Source organism: Archocentrus centrarchus, unplaced genomic scaffold (genome assembly GCF_007364275.1).
Source record: "Archocentrus centrarchus isolate MPI-CPG fArcCen1 unplaced genomic scaffold, fArcCen1 scaffold_66_ctg1, whole genome shotgun sequence".
NCBI classification, from domain to species: Eukaryota; Metazoa; Chordata; class Actinopteri; order Cichliformes; family Cichlidae; genus Archocentrus; species Archocentrus centrarchus.
Window position 1 is genome coordinate 110,230 of NW_022060283.1, and position 22,711 is coordinate 132,940.

Here is a 22,711-nt window from a genome sequence, read left to right on the forward strand (position 1 = left end):
AGTCTGCAGCCCAGAGATCCAGCCCTGGATAAGTGAAAGAAAATGGATGAATGGCTGGATGTTTGTATTGCGTTGTTATCATTTTAGAATTTAACTCACCCATGGGTGAGTGTATCCAGCATTTAAAGTGTGATTCATTATAGAAGAATGGAATCAATGTTTTCAAATGCCTTTGTTTAGACAGTGTTTGACATCCACATCCATTTTTGTCCATTAAACACTCCTAAGATGCAACTTGATATCTGAGTGTTTCTTAGTTTTAGACTAGTCAATTAGTCTATTTTTTTCCCCTTGTTTGGTTGATTAAGAAATTAGTCCAAGCTTCTACGACCTGGGAGCTTGAGGGTCCTGCGCAGTATCAGTCCCAGGACTGTGCTCTTCTGGACAGAAATCTTGGCTGTTGTTCTTGGAATCTGCTGGAGCCATTCTCCCAGTTTGGGGGTTCCTGAGTGTTCCAGTTATCACTGGGACCACTGTTACCTTCACCTTCCACATGCTCTCTAGCTCTTCTCTGAACCCTTGGTAATTAACGAGCTTCTCGTGTTCCTTCTTCTTGATGTTGCCGTCACTTGGTATTGCATTATCTATCACTATGGCCTTCTTTCTCTGTCCACTGCTATTATGTCCGGTTGGTTAGCCATCACAAGTTTGTCCGTCTGTATCTGGAAGTCCCACGGGATCTTGGTTCTGTCATTCACGACCACCCGTGGGGGTGTATCCCATTTGACCTCTGGACTTCCAGGTCATACTGGGCACAGATACTATGCCAACCCCTTGGTTATGGCGTTCCATGTATGCCCTGCCTGCTAGCATCTTGCACCCTGCTGTTATATGCTGGATTGTCTCGGGGCATTTCTCCACAGCCTGCCTGGGGTCTTGCCTTGTGTGGTAAACCCCAGCCTCTATCGATCTTGTGCTTAGAGTTTGTTCCTGTGCTGCCATTATTAGTGCCTCTGTGTTGTCTTTCAGCCCAGCTTTTTTCAGCCATTGGTAGGATTTTTCAATATCAGTCACTTCTTCTATCTGCCGGTGGTACATGCTGTGCAGAGGCCTGTCCTTTTCTTGGTTCTCTTCTTTCTCTGGTTTCAGCTGCCTGAGGTATTCACTAAGCACATTATCCTTTGTGGCCATCTTCCTGATATACTCATGGATCTTTGTTGTTTCATCCAGGATAGTGGTTCTGATACTCATTCGTCCACGGCCTCCTTCCTTCCGCTTAGTGTACAGTCTCAGGGTGCTGGATTTGGAATGAAACCCTCCATGCATGGTAAGGAACTTTACTGTCTTAATGTCAGTGGCTTCTATCTCCTCCTTTGGCCAGCTTATTATTCCAGCAGGGTATCTGATAGGTGTCGATTGCCCGGATCTTGTTCTTTCCTAGCGGCCTCTTTATGGTTCCCATTTCCCTGTGGGATTCCAAGGTCCTTGCAGTTGTCCTCAATATCTGCGATTTTGCCTTCTGGAAGTGCAATCCCCTCAGTTCTGAGTACCTTCTCTCAATTTATTACCATCCGACTACACTTCTCCACTCCAAATGACATTCTGATGTCATTGTTGTAGATCCTAGTGGAGTGGATCAGTGAACTGATGTCTCGTTCACTCCTGGCTTGATGTTGTCCATGTAGAGGAAGTGGCTGATGTTTGCTCCATTCCATAGTCGGCATCCATAGCCAGTCTTGTAAATGATCTGGCTGAGGGGGTCCAGGCCTATGCAGAACAGCAGTGGGGATAGAGCATCTCCTTGGTAAATCACACTCTTGATGGCAATTGTGCAACTGGTTTGAAGTTGGCCTCTAGTGTTCTTCACATCCACAGTGAGTTCCTGATGAAGACTCTTAGTCAATCCAGGTGGTGCACAGATTGGTCAGTCTGGTCTTACAGTCTGGTGTTTTGCTACTCTGGTGTTACTGCCAATTCCTTTCTGGGCCCCGCTCATGTATTGAGCCATGTGCCTGCTCATCTTATCTGCTATGATGCGTGACAGGAGCTTCCATGTTGTGCTGAGACAGATTATTGGTCAGTAGTTGGATGGGACTGGTCACTTCTAGGGAACCTTGACTGTCCAGCTTTCAGTTATCCATTACAAATGCATCTTAGCCTCTAGTAGCTGGTTCATTTGTGCTGCCAGGCGATCATGGAGTGGAGCTAGCTTCTTTAGCCAGTAGGCATGAATAATGTCAGGGCCTGGTGCTGTCCAACTCTCCATATTTGAGACTTTTTCTTGGATGTCTGCCACTGTGATGGTTACTGGAGCCTGTTCAGGGATGTTGCTGTGGTCTTCTCTTAGATCCACTAGCCACTGAGCATTGCTGTTATGTGCTATATCCTTCTCCCATATGCTCTTCTAATAGTTCTCTGTCTCCAGCCATGGTGAGGAGGCAGCTCTCATATTATTTCCCTGCACCATGGATAGTTCAGTGGAGAACATCTGGTTTATTCTCCTGGCTTCAATATCTTTGACATGCCTCTTCAAGCAGTTAGCCAAGGCTGTGAATCTTTGCTTGGCAGTCTCTAAGGCCTCGGGTATAGACAGCACACCCTAGCAGATGCCACAAGTCTTCAATGGGGTCGACGTCAGGACTGCAGAAAGACCATTCCATCCTCTCCATTCCCAAATTGTTGAGGTAGTCTCTAATAAACCCCCGCTCTATGGGGGTGAGCGTTGCCACCTTGGAAGAAAGAGTTTGATCACAGACTGTGGCGATATGGGATTGCCAGTGGTTATAGAATATCATCTCCATGTATATCCAGTGATGACAAGCCTGACTGTCAGCACCTGGGGTACCAGCAGCTCAAAACAAGAGTCAATAGCAGAGTAAGCAGTTTGACATTCGCAGAGAAGATTTGGCAAGTTTTTCAAAAGTGCATCCCACCTACTCAACTCTGCTGCTCAACCCACAAATGCATTTTCCTTACAAATGTGGCACCATTTAAGGGGAAATAAAAAGGCTTTCCAACAGTACAAGATTAATTGTCATGGTGCTGGGCCTTTTTGCCCAGTGTTTTGTTTTTGTAATTGAAGCTCTGTTTAATTTCTCTTGTTGCATTTCTTAGTTTGCTTTTGCTTTAGTTTTATTATCGGTTTGCAGTTTGGATTTTTACACCTTACTTTAGTTATTAGAGTTATGCTCTTGGCTATTGTTTGAGTTTGTTTTGAGTTTGTTTTATTTATTTAAAAGGGACAATGCACATCAACGAACATCACAGTGTAAATATGCCAGAATTAGCCAAAAAGGCTACTTTTCATCTGTAGTCCCTGGCAGGTCAGACAACAACATAACAAGACAAAACAAAACAAACAAACAAAAAAAACAATTAAACAATAAACAACAAATCTAAATCTAAACAACAGAAGCATTAACAGAAGCAGTAAGTTACACATGAAAAAAAAAATTACACATAAAGACCCACAATACAAAAACACAAAAACAGATATAAAACATACACCATTAATTACAGCACATTAAAATCAAATTAATGATCACAGATCTGATTCCTCTTTAGCCATTGTTTAAGGTGAGTTTGAAATCTGTCAAAGGTGGTGCATTCTCTTATTACAGTTGGAATATCATTCCAAATCCCCCCCACCCAACTGATAACACCTGTTTGCTAAATGTTGTATGCCTAAAGGTTATCGCACATTCACCTCTAATAGAGGCTCTAGTTAATCTCCCACTAATATTTGATTTTACCATGATGAACTCACCCAATGAAGGTGGAGCAAGCCCATGTAAATTTTTATAAATAGAACAAGCAAACTTGAATTTTTTTAAATTTTCAAAATTTAAAATGTTATATTTCTGAAGTATAGGACAATGATGAAAAGAAAAGGGCTTCATGACTAATACTTTTAAAGACTTCTTAAATAAAGATTCTATTGATTTTAAAATAGTAAAGCTTGTCAATGACCAGTTAGTAAAACAGTATCCTATATGAGAAAAAAATCATAGAATAGAGAAACATTCTGGCTGCATTTTCCAGCAGTGATGATCTGATTTCTTTAAAATTGTGTAAGTTCAATTTAATGATCTCAGATATATTTTTAACACGATTCTTAAATGATAAAGTTGAATCTATCATAATACCAAGATATTTAACTTCATTTACAATCTGAAGCTCTTCTTCTTCCAAGAAAACATTTGAAGATATTCTTGATTGTGGTCATTTTTAATGCAAACAGCTTTCTTTAAATTAAGCAGTAGACATGACCTGGTAAGCCACGCTTGAATACAATTCATAGTTTTTGTCAGTTTTTTTGAAAATTCCATATCACTCCTTGCTTGTGTAAAATAACAGCATCATCTGCATACAATTGAGTATTGACATCTGAAAAAATATTTGGTAAGTCATTAATATATAAAAAAAATAAAAGTGGTCCAAGTATGGACCCTTGAGTTACCCCAACTTTACAATCAGGGTAAGTTTAGGTTTAGGTAAGGCAAGGTGTAGTTATATTTAGATTCCCAATTCTGCTGTGTTTGCCATGTCCTCTTGTTCTGTGTTCCTGTGTCTGCTTTGTTCCCGGTGTCTTAGTCCCTTGTCTCATGCATTGTGTTTGGCTTCACTTCCCCGTGTTTTAGATTCCCTCTGTGTGCCAGCCTCCCTATATGTCAAGTACAGTGTCTGTGTTATCCCTCCTGTGCCAAGTCTTCTGTGTTGTGTTTCAGGCACCTGTTTATTCCCCATTTAGCTGCTTTCATGTCCAGTTCATGTGTCATAGTATTGATCTTTGTGTTTTGGTATTTCCTTTGTGGACCTGCTTCCCCTTGTTATGTCATATCTGTGTTTAGGTTACCATTAGTCACTTCCTGTTTCAGTTTGACAGTCCCTTGTCCCGTATGCTTTGTGCTCAGTTTTGCTTCCTTGGTCTCATTAGTGTTTTCTGTTCACCTGTTCTCCACAGATGTTTCCACTTCCCTCATTATCCCTCTATGTATATATTGTCTGCATTTTCCCTTGTTGCATCCTCGTCATTGCTGTCGTTGTTGTTGGCTTTCCTTTGTTTCAGCAATAAAAGCTAAAGTATAAATTCAATTTGGGTCCTCTGCCTTGCCTGTGACAGCAGCACATGACATTTATTGCCATGAAGCTCTGTTATAACAAAGAAATAATTGACCAAACACAGATTTCCTTACCTTTTGTGGTAAGTTTATAATACACACCTTAATAATTGTCTAACTAACTCCAAGACTCTTGGTTATCTTTTCAGTGATGAGCGACCCTTCAAATGACCAGAAGCATCCAATAACACAGAAGAGAAGAATATGGCCGATAATTTGCTAAGAAAATAAATATAGAAACTTTATCATAAAGCTGGTTTTAAACATAAGCTGCCAAGAGTTCTCCAGTAAGCTGTATCCTTAAATCATTAGTCAGCTAACTGGTGGTGTTTAAGGCAAACATAACTTTTTTTTTCATAACTCTAAGTCAGGTAAGCGATCGTTAGTAATAACCCCAACCTTAGCACCAACCATAGACCTAATCCTATGTTTTGAAAAACAATTCAATGTGTGTGTATGCTAGAATGATTATTATGTTTGCCCCCTGATTTTCAAGATAAGGGAGAAAATTTTTACAAAACAAAACAATAAAAAAAACACAGTTTCTGATAGCATAGTGTAGCACCCGACCCATGTAGCTAATAGGTAAACATCATTTAAAGACAGGGGTATTGTAGTACTATGGGCGGGGCCCTGGGTTCTTTAATTTATTGGCTTCCGTACTAACCTGTATTGATAAGAAATTTGGTGATTGGTGCCTCCACTTAGCAGAATACAACCCTTTGGCCTTTAATCCTACTAAGAATTGTTATCATCCAGTGTTGAAACACGTTTCTCTGGTTCAAATTTAATAAACAGGGGAAAATCCTTACACGAAAGAAATAACACACACAGGATTCTTAACCTCAAAAATATAGAATTTAGTAATCAAAATTAATATTTGCAACTTCAACTAAACACAATAAGAGTACAAAATAATTACTTCAATTAGGGTCTCTTCAAAACACCTGTAAATAAATCAAATTACTTGTGAAAACAATAGTCCTGCAGCTCACACACACACTCACACACTCAAGCTGCAACTCAATATCAGTCCTTTAAAATAAAATAAAACAAACGGTGCAGGCCTGTGTCGACGCTGGGGTGCGGTGTGGTCAGAAACTTTATGACCCTTTCGCTTGCAAAGCAAGCAGAACAAAACAATAAAATAATAAGCACGTGCAATTTGAGTACTCACAACCTCGAGCAGTCAGTCAGTCAGCAACCTGGTTAATATTAGTCGCTGGTAACCTTTAGGGAATCATTCGTGAGGGCAACGAGGGCATCCGGCAACGGCTTCGGTCTCCGACACAAAATCCAAGCAAGATGGCGACTCCTGGATACTTCTATGCTCCGTCACGTAGCAAGGGGGAAAAAAAAGTCCAAGGATAGTCTCCTGGTCCTATACGTTAGCGAGCATATAAAATATCTTAGTCTTGCTTTATAATCGCTCTCATTTAAACTACTAACAGCATCGGCACACATTAACAACTTAGCAACTTAGACAGCTACTATATTATACATGTGCGACACGGCTAGCAAGCTAATATGCTATCCGCGATTAGCATCTCCATTTTAACATACTGCATCTGACAGAAACAGTTCAATACAACTTTCAAAGGAATATTTACCTTCGGATGTTTCAAAGTCCTTAACACAGAATGGCAAACTCTGCATTCACCACGATGAAAGGCACTTATACTCCGATACGATCAGCGGTCAACACACACGTTTGATGTACGTCTGTGGCATCTCTGTACCTCTCGCGCACCTGCCCTCTACTAGGTCAACCTCACATCCCGCCCCCACAATCCCTTGATTGGTTACATAGGTCACAAACAACCAATACAAATAAACACAAGTCAAGACTGACATTCTGATGCTCAGTGAGGATAGGTTGTACACAACACAAAATGCGTGAAAGTGCAGTGAAACTAATTAAAGTGACATACTACTTTATTAACAAACAAAATGATTTGGTCCACTATTGTTTTAACACAACTCACTTGTGAACTTTATAAAAACTGTACATGAACTATTAGTTATTTGAACATTTTAAAACTATTTACTCATGCCCATAATCATTATGGACTGGGCTACACCCTCCCTCTTCTAAAAAGGTAGATGTCCTCATCTAACCCTGGCTCTTCTGCCTGAGGTAGTTAAGGGTTTCCTTTCTTGTTTTGATGATCTCTTGAAAGGTGTAGACTCTCTGAATGGATTAATACCTTCGCCCTGTGAACCAAGGTTCAACTGAATAACCATCCCATGATGCACAATGGTTACAGGTTCCTCAGTAGGATGTCCAGGTTCATCATAAGTCAAGCGTATGACTGGCTTAACTTCGCGCTGAGATTTCCTAACTACTGGTGTCTCTTTGCATTTCACAGCTCTTTTCGAAACAGAAGGAGATTCCTGCGTCATCTCAGTTTCTGTAGGCTGGGACTGCAACTCTTCATCTTCCGATTCTTGAGAGCTAGTGTCATCCGACAACTCCTCTCTTTGTCTAACTGGGTCAGTTTCACTTTGCTCACTGTCTGACACCTGTGAACTCTCATCAACAGAACTTGGGTATGGTTTCTCCAGATGGTGGGTGTGCAAAAGCTGTTGTTTCACCTCATCCATATCCAAGGATGAGTACTCACGCACACCTTCAAATTCCAAGTCTGATGAAGCAGAGTCGCTGGTTACTTGCTCAGACAACGAAGACTGTTTGGGGGTTTTCCTTACACTCTGCAGCCTTGTGACTGCTGGTTTTGTGACTTTTTTCTCGTTTTCCACTGAATGTGGCATTCTGACCAGGTAACCAATTGGCAAGAGATGATCTCTATGGAGGGTTTTAATGACTCCAGAGCCTTGTTCTGGCTTCACTTGATAAACAGGTAGATTGGGCAACTTCTTCACTACCACATAGGGAGTAGATCTCCAACGATCTTGAAGTTTGTGTTTCCCCTTCAGGCCAAGGTTTCTTAACAACACTCTGTCACCCTCTGCCAATGGTTGATCTCGGACATGTTGATCATAACGAGACTTGTTTCTCATGTGATTTTTGGTTGCGGCTTCCATTGCTAGTTTGTAAGCCTGTTGCAGATCTTGTCTCATCTGTTTGACATACTTAAGATGTGACACTTCACTTGTCCCATCCACAACTGTGCCAAAACAAATGTCAACTGGAAGTCTTGCTTCACGTCCAAACATTAAAAAGTAGGGAGAATGTCCTGTGGCATCATTTTTTGTGCAATTATATGCATGCACTAGATGACTGATGTATTGACTCCAGTTCCTTTTGTTTGCTGTGTCCAGCGTACCAAGCATAGACAAGAGTGTTCTGTTGAATCGTTCAGGTTGAGCATCACCTTGTGGGTGATATGGGGATGTGCGAGACTTTCGTATGCCAAGCATAGAGAGAAGCTCCTTTATCAAGCGACTCTCAAAGTCTCTGCCTTGATCCGAATGGATTCTTGCGGGAAGACCATAATGCACAAAGTATTTTTCCCACAATACTCTTGCAACAGTAGTAGCTTTTTGATTTTTTGTAGGGAACGCCTGTGCATATCTCGTGAAATGGTCTGTCACTACTAACACATTTGCAACCCCTCTACTGTCGGGTTCTATTTGCAAAAAGTCAATGCACACTAAATCTAAGGGACCATTGCTAGTGATCTGATTCAATGGAGTTGAATGCTGGGGAAGAGTCTTCCTGGAGACACATCTTCCACATGTTTTTATATATTGTTCAACTTCAGCGATCATGCGGGGCCAATAGAATCTGTCTCTGAGCAGCTCAGAGGTTTTGTCTATTCCCAAATGTCCACAATCATCATGTAGTGACCTGAGTACTACACTTCGGTATCGCTGTGGCAAAACAAGTTGATTTATCTCTCTATCTGATGGTGTTTGTCTGGTTCTATATAGAACTCCATCTTTTAGCTCCAACTTAGAGATTTCTCTGCTAAGCAAAGCAACATCGGGGGGATCATTCTGAGATTGAACATGCATCTTGCCAGCTTCAAGAGCTGTTTTCACTGGACCGATGACAGGATCCAAATCTTGTGCAGACTTAAGCTCTCTTGGGCTTAGCTGATCAATGGCATCTGAGCTCAAGTGCGTTGGATAAGCATACACATCAGGGATGACCGTCGGTGGGACACCAAGTTGGTCAGCCAATCTAGTAGGGACACTGGGTGTTTCAACAACACAAGCTCGCCTACAGATTGCTTTAATGCCTGATGGTGGGATGTCTGTCCAGTTTCTGACATCTTCAGTTGCGTACTGTCGGGAGAGCAAGTCAGCGTCAGTGTTCTGACGGCCAGGACGGTACTGGATGCTGAAGTCATAGGTAGCAAGGGCAGCTAACCAGCGATGTCCTGTGGCATTTAGCCGGGCGGAGGACAGCACATAGGTTAAGGGGTTATTATCAGTTCTTACAGTAAACTTAGCTCCATACAAATAGTCATGAAATTTATCTACCACTGCCCACTTCAGCGCTAAAAACTCTAGCTGATGGACAGGGTATCGCAGTTCAGAATGGCTAAGTTTTCGGCTCGCAAATGCTACAGGCCGTAGACCTTCTGGGTGTTCCTGATATAGCACTGCACCTAAACCACTCATACTGGCGTCAACATGCAGTATGTATGGTTTACTTGGGTCTGCAAATGCTAACACTGGAGCATTTATGAGACAGTCAATGATTTTTCTGAATGCATCTCGACAGGACTGGTCCCACCGTTCGCCAAAAGGTTCAGATGCTTTGAAATACACCTTAGAGGTGCCTGGGGCTTGTGCTTGTCTCCCTTTCTGAGCTGGGGGGTAGCCCTTTGTAAGTTCAGTCAGTGGGCGAACAATGCTGGAGTAGTTCGCAATGAATCTCCGATAGTAGCCACAGAAACCAAGGAAGGACTTCAAAGACTTGAGATCAGCGGGTTCCTTCCAGTCTTTTACCACGTTCACTTTCTCGGGATCAGTGGCAATACCAGATTCTGAGACAATGTGGCCCACATATTTAACACTTGGTTGACAAAACTGGCATTTGTCAATTGACACTTTTAGGCCAACCTCTTGCAAGCGATCCAAAACTTTCAGCAATCGTTGTTCATGCTCCTCAAGAGTCTTTCCAAAGACAATAATGTCATCAAGATAGACAATGACTTGGAGAAGGTGCATATCACCCACGGCTTTCTCCATAAGCCGCTGAAAAGTGGCTGGGGCTCCAGTGATGCCCTGGGGCATCCTCTCAAATTGATAAAATCCGAGGGGACAGATGAATGCGGTCTTCTCCTTATCCTCTTCAGCCATGGCTATCTGATAATATCCACTCCGAAGATCCAGTACTGAGAACCATCGGCTGCCTGTGAGGCAATCCAAGGCATCATCAATGCGCGGCATTGTGTACTGATCCGGTATAGTGCGACTGTTCAGGGTCCGATAATCGATGCAGATCCTGATGGTTCCATTCTTTTTGCGCACTACCACAATGGGTGAGGCATAAGGACTTCGGGACTCTTTCAGAATGCCAGCAGCCAGTAGCTGCTGTATGTGTCGCCTTACATCGTCAATATCAGCTGGGGCTAAGCGACGTGATCGTTCTCTAAAAGGAGTGGGATCACTGACACGTATTTGGTGCTCAACTCCTCGTGCCAAACCAACATCCCATTCATTGAGAGAGAAAGCATTTCGTCTCTCAGCAAGTTTTCGGCTAAGCCGTTTCTTCCACTCCTCAGGAACTGGTGAGTCTCCAAAATCAAAGAGCTCGGGGTCAAGGAGGTCAGTGGTTGAGTTGGAAGGCTGAGGTAAGGCTACAGTATCTACTGCATACATTTCTGCAATGACAGTGCCAACCTGAATAGACGTGGGTTTTTGTGATTCATTGTGCAAAAGGACAGTGAAACTATTGGAGTCAATGTCTCTGTTAGGGAGCACTCCGGGCTGTACAAATACACCAGCCGGAAGATGCTGCGTCACAGGAGCTTCAACAAGAATAATGTCTTGAGAAGAGAAAGTCGGTTTCTCCACTTTACAGGTGGCATAACACTTCTCACCAGGAGCTATAGACAGTAGGCCTGGGCCTTGCCATTTCACTTGCCCAACTGCCTCATCAATAGCTTTTGACTGGGGGTTCAGGGTTTGTGTCTGTAGCTTTTCATAGACTGCTTGTATTCTCAAAGAGTGTACTTTGTTCTGACTGCCACTTTCTTTTGAAAGCTCCCACAGTCTGCGGAAGAGAAAGGCATTAGTGCCTACAATGACAGGCACTTGGCTGCAATGTTGTGGCTCGGGACACACAAGAGCAAGAACAGTGATTGGCCCTTTTACTCCTGCCAAGTCCTCTGGGAACTCCATGTCCACTACCACATAACCTCTGTAAGGGTACTCTGAATCAGCGAGACCCCATATAGCTAGATGAGAAATAGGACGAATAGGGACATGTGACAGATGTTTCTTGTACCACTCTTCAAAGATAATGGTTACAGTGGAACCAGAATCCATGAGGGCATCACAAGGAAGTTCATTAACTTTTATTTTTACCACAGATGATGGACCTACCAGACCTTCAGGTAAGTTAGTGTCTGTCTCTGGAATATGGACTTTATTGACTCTAGCAATAGATTCATCGGAACCTTTGCTGGATTCTTTTGGTCCACAAGTTGCTCCGCGCACTTGGCGAATGAGCTTTTTTATGACCTTCTGTGTATTTGCTGGAGCTGTGCATTTTGATGCAATGTGCCCATTTTCACCACATCTATAGCAGAAATATTCAGAAGACTCTGCTACAAACTGGCTTCTAGAAGTAGCACACTGTGGATTTGCAGCTGTTTTGTGGCTAGAATAGTTCGCTGTTGCGGTTGAGCCTGATTTGGTTTTCACAGTCATCACACTTATCTGTTCCTTTAGAGCTTTCAGTTCTTTCTTTAAAGACTGTATTTCGGGGTTTGACTCAGCTCTTACTTTCTTCTTATCCTTGGACTTTTTTGTAGTTTTATCATTTTCTGATTTAGACAATTTGTTCACTTGCTCACTCAGGGCGGATTTTAATTCTTCAATCTCAGCTCGAAGTTCAAGTTGCTGACTATTTGCCAACTCGTTTTCCTTTTCCACCTGCACTGCATGCACACGCTGGCGGTGCACAGGTTTGCTGAGACTGTGCCTGGCGGCTTCACGTTCTTCCTCCGCACGAATTTCTTTGAGCAAGGTTAGGAAAGCAGGAGGATCATGCCTCCTCTCTCGCAAGTTCAACTTAAGCAACATGAGATCAGACTCAGTTGCTCCTTTTATAAGCTGCTCAAGCCTAGCTTTGTTGGCTGCGCTAACTGGGAGACCACCTCTCTTAATTACTTTACAGAGGAATCTTTCAAGTCTGCGCAAAAACTCTGACAAGGGCTCACCAGACTCCTGGCGAAGAGACCTGAAAGACAAATAAAGGTCTTCTCCTGACTCTGAGGTTCCAAAAGTACTTTCTATTGCTTCTATGTACTCCAAATGACTAGCATCAGGATTCGACAAGCGTACAGCCTGAAGGATCTCCAAAGCCGGACCTTTGAGACTCTCAACTATCCTGCGTCTTTTCTCTTTTTCTGAACACTCATACTCTTCTACCATAAGCTTGGCCTGTTCAAGCCAGTTATCCAAACACTCCTCACCTAGTGGAACAGGGCTGATTCCAGAAAAAGTCCTTAAACGTCTATAGTTGTTGCTTTCAGTGGGTTTTGTGGTTTTATGCAACACTTCCCCTACAGCGCGAATAATAGACTCTGGAGTGCTATTCACTTCTGTGGCGGAACCACACATTGGATAAATGTCTTCCATTGTTTTTCCTTGTTCTTGGAGGAACTGTGCTAGTTTCTCTGAGAAATCATCTGCACTGCTCTCTTTGCGCTGAGCTACCACTATCTTCCAGCCATGCCCCCTGGCAGGCAAGAAGACTTCACATGGGACTCTAGAGGGATCGATTGGCTCACGACATTCGCAAAGCACGCTTAATGCCTGGTGTTTGGCGTCAAACATTTTTCCTCTTACCCTTACTTTTCCCAGTGCTTTTATGGTTTCCAGTGCTTCCTCAATGCAAGAGATATCGTCATCTTCGGGGACTCCAAGTACCATAAGGGCATGTGTTAGCTCTATACCCTCCCCTCTACACCAGTTACTTAACTCCAACTGCGAGGAATTACTCAAACTTGCCATTATTTTGTCTTATGTGCTTGCAGGCTTGACCATGAGAAAGAGTCTCAACTACTTGACATTAAAATTTATACCTTATTAGGGAAAATATCCCAGCGGTGCCTCCAATTTGTGTAGCACCCGACCCATGTAGCTAATAGGTAAACATCATTTAAAGACAGGGGTATTGTAGTACTATGGGCGGGGCCCTGGGTTCTTTAATTTATTGGCTTCCGTACTAACCTGTATTGATAAGAAATTTGGTGATTGGTGCCTCCACTTAGCAGAATACAACCCTTTGGCCTTTAATCCTACTAAGAATTGTTATCATCCAGTGTTGAAACACGTTTCTCTGGTTCAAATTTAATAAACAGGGGAAAATCCTTACACGAAAGAAATAACACACACAGGATTCTTAACCTCAAAAATATAGAATTTAGTAATCAAAATTAATATTTGCAACTTCAACTAAACACAATAAGAGTACAAAATAATTACTTCAATTAGGGTCTCTTCAAAACACCTGTAAATAAATCAAATTACTTGTGAAAACAATAGTCCTGCAGCTCACACACACACTCACACACTCAAGCTGCAACTCAATATCAGTCCTTTAAAATAAAATAAAACAAACGGTGCAGGCCTGTGTCGACGCTGGGGTGCGGTGTGGTCAGAAACTTTATGACCCTTTCGCTTGCAAAGCAAGCAGAACAAAACAATAAAATAATAAGCACGTGCAATTTGAGTACTCACAACCTCGAGCAGTCAGTCAGTCAGCAACCTGGTTAATATTAGTCGCTGGTAACCTTTAGGGAATCATTCGTGAGGGCAACGAGGGCATCCGGCAACGGCTTCGGTCTCCGACACAAAATCCAAGCAAGATGGCGACTCCTGGATACTTCTATGCTCCGTCACGTAGCAAGGGGGAAAAAAAAGTCCAAGGATAGTCTCCTGGTCCTATACGTTAGCGAGCATATAAAATATCTTAGTCTTGCTTTATAATCGCTCTCATTTAAACTACTAACAGCATCGGCACACATTAACAACTTAGCAACTTAGACAGCTACTATATTATACATGTGCGACACGGCTAGCAAGCTAATATGCTATCCGCGATTAGCATCTCCATTTTAACATACTGCATCTGACAGAAACAGTTCAATACAACTTTCAAAGGAATATTTACCTTCGGATGTTTCAAAGTCCTTAACACAGAATGGCAAACTCTGCATTCACCACGATGAAAGGCACTTATACTCCGATACGATCAGCGGTCAACACACACGTTTGATGTACGTCTGTGGCATCTCTGTACCTCTCGCGCACCTGCCCTCTACTAGGTCAACCTCACATCCCGCCCCCACAATCCCTTGATTGGTTACATAGGTCACAAACAACCAATACAAATAAACACAAGTCAAGACTGACATTCTGATGCTCAGTGAGGATAGGTTGTACACAACACAAAATGCGTGAAAGTGCAGTGAAACTAATTAAAGTGACATACTACTTTATTAACAAACAAAATGATTTGGTCCACTATTGTTTTAACACAACTCACTTGTGAACTTTATAAAAACTGTACATGAACTATTAGTTATTTGAACATTTTAAAACTATTTACTCATGCCCATAATCATTATGGACTGGGCTACACCAGGGTTAGGGTCGTCACTGATGATGGCTTAAGCTGTGTCCACACTGTAAGCAATTCACAGCAATGTGGTGACCAGAGACCATGGAAACAGAATGGCATTCCAGCAATTATGAGCGAAATAAGCATTGGTGACAGGAAGTGGGTGGAACTTGAGATAAACCTTTCTCTACTTTCAGGTAAGTGACTGAAGCGACTATCGATGATAGGGAAGAATATCACTGATTGACATATGACCTGGTAGTAACTATATTAGAAGGTGTAGTTTTCTCTTGTCCCCTCCCCAGTTGGACCAGTAGTGACATGTTTAGGTGCATGCTTTCCTTAAACCACTGTTTCTCTGAGTGGTGTCCAGGAAATGATGTGGGCCTAATAGATAATTCTGAAATTTGCTGGGGAAAACCCGGTCTTGTTAGGACTACTAATCGAAAAGTTGTTGGTTTGATCCCTGGCTGCTCCAGTCTGCAAAACTATTCTTGGGCAAGATACTGAACCCCAAGTTGCTCTTCGATCCAAACAGCAAGATTGTGTGTATGTGTGTATATGTATATGCATTTGTATAGACATGTGAATCTGTGTATGTATGTATGTATGTATATCTTTGAGTATTTTTCTTTCCTTTGTCCGCCCCCCGTTTTTTTTTTGTTTGTTTGTTTGTTTGTTTTGGGTTTTTTTGTTTGCTTTTTTTTCCCCCTCTTCTCTATCCGTTTCCTTATTTATCTTCTTTCTTCAGATAAAAAAGTTATTCACAAGTTCCACAGGTTTCTGTACTGGCACCAATACTTATTGATATTATACATGATTAGGGAGTATTGTTAGAAAACACTGCATACATTTTCATTGCTTTGTAAATTATACTCAGCTTTCTTTATCCCTGAACCCAGATGATACAAATCAACTAAACTACAGTCATGTCAAAGAATGACAAGACCTGGATAACCTCTAATTTTGTACTTAGAAATTCAGACAAAACTTAGGTTATTGTACTCAGTCCTAAAAATCATGGTGTCTAACCAGATACTTATTTTAGATGGCATTACCACGATATCCAGTAACAATCCGAGGAATCTTGGTGTCATACAGTATTTGATCAGGATATGTGTTTCAATGTTCATAACACTTGTGTGTGCACATACCTTCATTCTTTTGTGCAATATTGCTAAAATTAGAAACATCCTGTCTCAGAATGATGTTGAAAAGCTAGTTCATGCATTTATTACTTCTAGGCTGGACTCAGGTCACTCTAAAAGTTCTCTGAAAAGTCTTCAGTTGATCCAGAATGCTACAGTTGGTAAACTAAATGGGACAAGTAAAAATATAGAAGGAGAGACCATATTTCTCCCATATTAGCTTCTCTTTATTAGTCCCCACTAAAATTGAATTTGAAATCCTTCTCCTTGCATACAAAATCTTAAATAATCAAGCTGTGTCATATCTTAAAGACCTCATAGTACTTTAATATTCTAGGAGAGCACTTTGGACTGCAGGTTTACTTGTGGTTCCTAGAGTTTTCAAAAGTAGAATGGAAGACAGAGCCTTCAGCTTTCAGGCCCGTCTTCTGCAGAAATAGCTCCCAGGTTTGATTTGGGAAACAAACACTCTCTACTTTTGAGATTAAGCTTAAAACCTTCCTTTTTAATAAAGCTCATATTTAGGGCTGATTAGACTACCCTGAGCCATCCCTTAGTTATGCTGCAACAGACCTAGGCCGCTGGGGGGCCTCCAATGACACACTGAGCATTTTATCTTTACTCATCTCCACTCTCTGTGTTTGTATACACCACTACTGTATTTCATTTCATTAGCAATTATTAAACTTTGGCTCGCTTGCCTATAGTTTGCCTTTTGTCCTGTCTCTCTCTGCTCTCTTCTATTTCCCTCACCCCCAACCAGTCATAGCAGATGGCTGCCCTTTCCTGAGCCTGATTTTTCAAGAGGTTTCTTCCTGTTAAAAGGGAGTTTTTACTTCCCAGTGTCACAAAGGGGTTTGTTTCTAATATTGTTGCGTCTTTACTGTACAATATAGAGCATAAAACACACACAAGTGATCAGCTGTCACCTACAAAACAATATGCTACGAGCAAATTGCTTTTAGTGTATACACAGCTTTAGACCCCACATGATTAAGTCTTAATTTACCCTTAATTCACTATACCAAAGTTGTTGTCTAAAGTTCTTTGTACAATGGAGAATTTAGACACCTCTGAATATTTATTTTATCTAATCCATAACATTTTGGGGTCAATTTCACAAAGAGAGGGTCTGCTCTCTTTGTGAAATTGACCCCAAAATGGTATAAAAAAAAAAAAAAAAACAGAATAAGTTCATAGAGTAGAAAGAACTGCAAGGTGAAACAGCCACTAGCCTTTTAATGACTAATTGACAGTTTTTTCTTGTTATCTGGACTGAAAGGTAAATGGAATATGGTGACATATTCTTATTGAGCTTGTCACACAACTGAGCTGACTCCATTGGAATTCTCATGAGTGTGATTTGCAGAAAAACAATAAAATATAAATGAATCTCTCTGTTCTTGGTTTTGAAAAACCTTCTTGCTTGTAGTTGGAGTTACTGAACAAATGAGCATTTTTTAAGTTTACTTGAGTCATGTCTTGAAATAAAACACATTAAGCAAATAAACTTAAAACTAATTTGTTCAGTAACTCCAGCTAAAAGGGGTTCTTTAAAACCAACAACAGTCCATCCATCCATCCATCCATCCATCCATTTTCTTCCGCTTGTCTGAGGCCAGGTCACGGAGGCAGCAGCCTAAACAGCCCAGACCTACCTCTCCCCAGCCACCTCCTCTAGCTCATCTGAGGGGGGACACAGAGGCATTCTCAGGCCAGCCGAGAGATATAATGTCCTGGGTCTACCCCAGGGCCTCCTCCCAGTAGGACATGCCCAGACCACCTCACCCAAGCAACGCCCAGGAGGCATCCTAGTCAGATGCCCGAACCACCTCAACTGGTTCCTTTCGATGTGGAGGAGCAGCGGTTCTACTCTGAGCCTCTGAGCACTCCTCACCCTATTTCTAAGGGAGAGGCCAGCCACTCACCTCTTTTGTCAAATGCTCATTGTCCTTTTCCACAATATATACCAGGCAAGCCAGCAAAACATGGCATCAAGATATGGATGGCCTGTGATGCACATCCTGGATTACAACTGCAACAAAGGAGGTGTGGATAATCTGGACAAGGTGACTGGAATATCTAGCTAGAGGAGGATGACTGGCCCCTGCTCATCCTCATACACTGCCTTTGTGGTATGGAATGAAATCAACTCAGAGGAGGGTGTTCCTGGGGCTGTTGGAAAAAGCTGCTTGCAACTCCATAGATTCAGAGATGGGAACATCTCCCCTGCGCAGCAGTCTCTGCAGCAGTTGTGAAAGCTCCTGCCATCACCTCAAAACCCCATCTCCATAGAGACTGTTTTTGCTCCCAGCTCAAAGCCCACAAAAAACAAAACTAATCAAAAAATCAAAAACCAGCAAAAAACAAATTAATCATAAAAATTCACAAAGAACAATATAGCATGCTCAACTGCACCAAAGAGTAAAATAGTTAAATATCTGCTAATAAAACTTGGGTGTATTTCTTTTATGTCCCCGTGGGTAAAAGATTTAATAAATGATCAGCATATTGATTTATTCTGCCTCACAGAAACCTAGTTACAGCAGGATTAATATGTTAGTTTAAATGAAACATAGTCATACTAACTGTGAGAATCCTTGAAGTACAGGTCGAGGAGGAGGAGTAGCAGCAATCTTCCACTCCAGCTTATTAGTTAACCAAAGACCCAGACAGAGTTATTATCCTCTTCAATGCTATGTATCAACACAGTGCAGAACATCTACCTAAACTCCACTCCCACAGAGGTCAATAATCTGATCAGTTGTTTTACATTCTCACCGTGTACAACTGTGGATATTGTGGCTCCTTTGAAAAAGAAAGCCTCAAATCCAAGTATCTGACTCGTAACTCATAAGCTGGAGAGGGAATGACATCTCTCTAATTTAGAAGATCCTTATTTAGCCTAGAAAAATAATTTGTTGCTCTATATATATAAAAAAGCAATGTAGCCAGGCTGACAAAGAGTCAGAACTCTGTTGAGCTGAGTTTTCCTTTGACCTTAACTAGTAATGATTCTATGAATTTCTTCACAAATAAAATTTTAACCATCACTTGACCCAGCTGTCTTAGCTAATTATAGGCCAATCTCCAACTTTTCTTTTTTCTAAAAAATTCTTGAAAGAGTAGTTGTAAAACAGCTAACTGATCATCTGCAGAGGAACAGTTTATTTGAAGAGTTTCAGTCAGGATTCAGAATTCATCACAGTACAGAAACAGCATTAGTGAAGGTTACAAATTATCCTTTTATGGCCTCTGACAGTGGACTCATCTCTGTGCTTGTCCTGCTAGACCTCAGTTCAGTGTTCAGTACTGTTGACTATAATATTTTATTACAGAGATTAGAGTATTCCATAGGTATTAAAGGTACTGCACTGCAGTGGTCTGAATCATATTTATCTAATAGACTCCAATTTGTTAATGTAAATGCGGAGTCTTCTTCACACACTAAGATTAATTATGGAATTCCACAGGGTTCTGTGCTAGGACCAATTTTATTTATATTATGCATGCTTTCCTTAAGCAGTATTATTAGAAAGCATTGCACACATTTTCATTGTTATGCAGATGATACTCCCCTTTATCTATCCATGAAGCCAGATGATGCACATCAATTAGTTAAACTGCAGGAATGTCTTAAAGACATTAATGCCTGCATGACCTCTAATTTCCTGCTTCTAAATTCAGATAAACCTGAAGTTCTTGTGCTCAGCCCCACAAATCTTAGAAACATGGTGTCAAACCAGATACTTACGCTGGATGGCGTTACTTTGGCCTCCAGTAACACTGTGAGAAATCTTGGAGTCATTTTTGACCAGGATATGTCCTTCAATGCACATATTAAACAAATATGTAGGACCACTTTTTTGCATTTGTGCAACATCTAAAAAAACATAATGCATTTATTACTTCTAGGCTGGACTATTGTAATTCATTACTATCAGGCTGTCCTAAAAGCTCTCTGAAAAGCCTTCAGCTGATCCAAAATGCTGCAGCTTGAGTACTGACAGGGACTAGAAAGAGAGAGCATATTTTGCCCATACTGGCTTCTCTCCATTGCCTCCCTGTTAAATCCTGAATTTAATTTAAAATTCTTCTTCTCACATACAAGTTCTTGAATAATCAGGTTCCATCTCATCTTAAAGACCTCATAGTACTATCACCCCAATAAACCTCTTTGCTCTCATGTGCTCATTGATTACCTTGTCCCCACATGGTATTGAGTGTGTGTGTGTGTGTGTGTGTGTGTGTTTGATGGGGGATATGTTTAGGGAGTGACCTGTGTTGTTAGCTTGTTCTGTAGTGGTTGTGGTTGCTCTCTCAGATTGCCTTGTTAGTTTAACTTATTCATATTTGACTATTACTGGAAGTGCCTTCAGTAAATTGCATTCAAAATTACTCTGTGCATTTGGAATTCTTTCTTGAGTTATACAAGTTCTATCTTTAGATTAAAAATATTGTTTGCCACCCTTGCAGTACCTGAAGAAGTAATAATAATGATAATAAAAAATATACTTTACTTAAGAAAACATGCAGTATATCAAAGCTGTGTAGATATAAAAATGGAAAACTTTGATATTCACATAGTTTCTGATTAATGAGAGGTTGTTTGTTCATGCAAAATAGTTTTGGCATTTAAAAATGAAATGAAATGCCTTTATTTTGATCTTTAGTGAGGGTGGATCATTTTTGACCCTGAGGACAAGGGGGGTATATAAAATGTTAAGACAAGAGGCAGGTTGAGTAAAAATACTCTGGTAAAAGTACTGATTCAGCTTCTTACTCAAGTAAACATAATCTTAAATTTAAAGTATAAAAGGTCTTTGGAGGACATTCTACCAGTTAATTTTAGTAATAATAAAATAAATAAATCAAAAATAATATTAATATTACAGAATACAAACCTTATTTCAACTTAAATTCAAATTCTAATCAATATACTTGGCTTGAACATCTATTATGTTAGAACACAATCAAAGAAAAGCAAATAGAATAAAAAAATAACTGTTTGCTGTTGCTTACATTGTAGATGGATGACCTTGCCTCCACACCTAAATAGAAAAGTGAGTGTAGTTGGGTTAGAGCAGGATTTGGCAGGTTTGGGAACCCTAAAATCAGTTGTAGTGGTGCAGTATGGGGACAAGAAATAAGTCAAAATCATTTATTTTGTGAGTGCAAAAAGATTTTGTGCAAAAGTTGTGATCAGCTGACCTGTGCTGCTGCTTTTTTGTGGATTCAACAACATAGACGTAGATGTTACAGGAGCTGTCATGGCTAATTTCTGAAACTTGATAGTATAAATCTAGTGTAAATGTGAGTGACTGTAATCACCAGGGTTATAATAGTTTTGGATTTTACATTATAGTTTAGTTTTAGTTAGTTTTTACTTTTTTTTCTTTAATTCAGTTAGTTTTAATTAGTTTTCAGAGTGGTTTTGCTCGTTTTTATTAGTTTTTATTTTTGGTTTCATGCTTAGTTTTAGTTAGTTTCAGTTAGTTTCAGTATTAGTTTTAGTATTTTCATACCTAATCAGGTGCAAGATTCAAGGCGCAAAAGTGACTATTGTGTAATGAAAACTTGACAAAAGATACAGTTTAAAGAAATATAGTCAACAACCAACTGTTCACAAGACATGCTAAATGTGTGTAATATTAAGGACACACATGAACATCAACAGGGAGAAACAAAGAAAAACATGAACTCCCAAACTCAATAAATTCTACAATAAACTCCACAATAAAGTTCAGCATCAGTGCAGTAGATTAACAACAGCTACATGTGGTGACAAAAACAAACTCTTTGAAGGAGTCAAAGCTCAAATCCAGCTGCATCCTGATGTTCTCACCACCTGAAGCTGCTTCTGTTTTGGAGCTAGCTTGGTTAGATGCTGCTAATTAAACCTGCAGGGTCTTTGCGGCCTCTGTACACAAGCTACAGAAATTGCCGACCTCATGTCCACATTTATGCTTGTGTAGCTGGATTGTGAGTGTTAATTACCTTGTGGTCGTGTGCAGGTGTTTGTACTCAAAGAACCTCCATACGGGACTCTGCCGCTTTCTCGGCAGACCGCAGCTATTACTTTGCGGACCAGCGCGGTGAGCGCACGCACATGCGCACTCACACACACAGTTGTCCTGTGGCGCTCCCAGCTTAAACTCGGAGAGCGGAAAAAATGATTTCATATCAATCCACAAGGCTTAAAAAAAAAAAAAACAAGTAAATGAAAGTCAGCTTATCGATAATTTCAGTTAGTTTTAGTTAGTTTTGTAAACTCGCAATTCAGTTTTAGTTAGTTATCGTTTTTTCCTTTTAATTATAGTTTTTATTTATTTCAGTTAACGACAATGTTTTTTCAATTTCAGTTTTCGTTATTTCGTTCGTTTTCGTTAACTATAATAACCCTGGTAATCACCATCATCAGCTTAAATTTATATTAATGTCTGCTACCCTTGACATAACCTGACAGTGAACAGCTCAACCACTCTGCACAACATAGTTCTGTAAACTTCACCACAATATTGCAAACTAACCAGTGTAGCCTGCTCTAAACTGCACTAAAAGGTTGTTATTCAAAACAAATAACAAAAATTAGAATACTTCAGTTCAGGATGTTTCATAATATATAAAAAACCTGCATCCGGTCTAGATCCAATATCTCTTCCAAAATCTCTGCAATTAACGCGGATACTGCATGTGAGCTTTAAATTTCTAGTCTATCAAATGCCACTGAGCAG

At 40.7% G+C, this 22,711-nt stretch overlaps 1 protein-coding gene across 1 annotated transcript; it reads right to left on the bottom strand.

The window, feature by feature from the left end:
- Nucleotides 1-5,628: 5,628 nt before the first annotated feature.
- Nucleotides 5,629-8,338, bottom strand: LOC115777707 (uncharacterized). The gene is made up of 2 exons (XM_030725669.1): nucleotides 6,671-8,338; nucleotides 5,629-6,441 (listed from the first exon to the last, which is right to left on the bottom strand). The coding sequence occupies exon 1, from the start codon at nucleotides 8,235-8,237 to the stop codon at nucleotides 7,170-7,172; it is 1,068 nt and encodes a 355-aa protein (XP_030581529.1). The 5' UTR covers nucleotides 8,238-8,338; the 3' UTR covers nucleotides 5,629-6,441; nucleotides 6,671-7,169.
- Nucleotides 8,339-22,711: the final 14,373 nt, after the last annotated feature.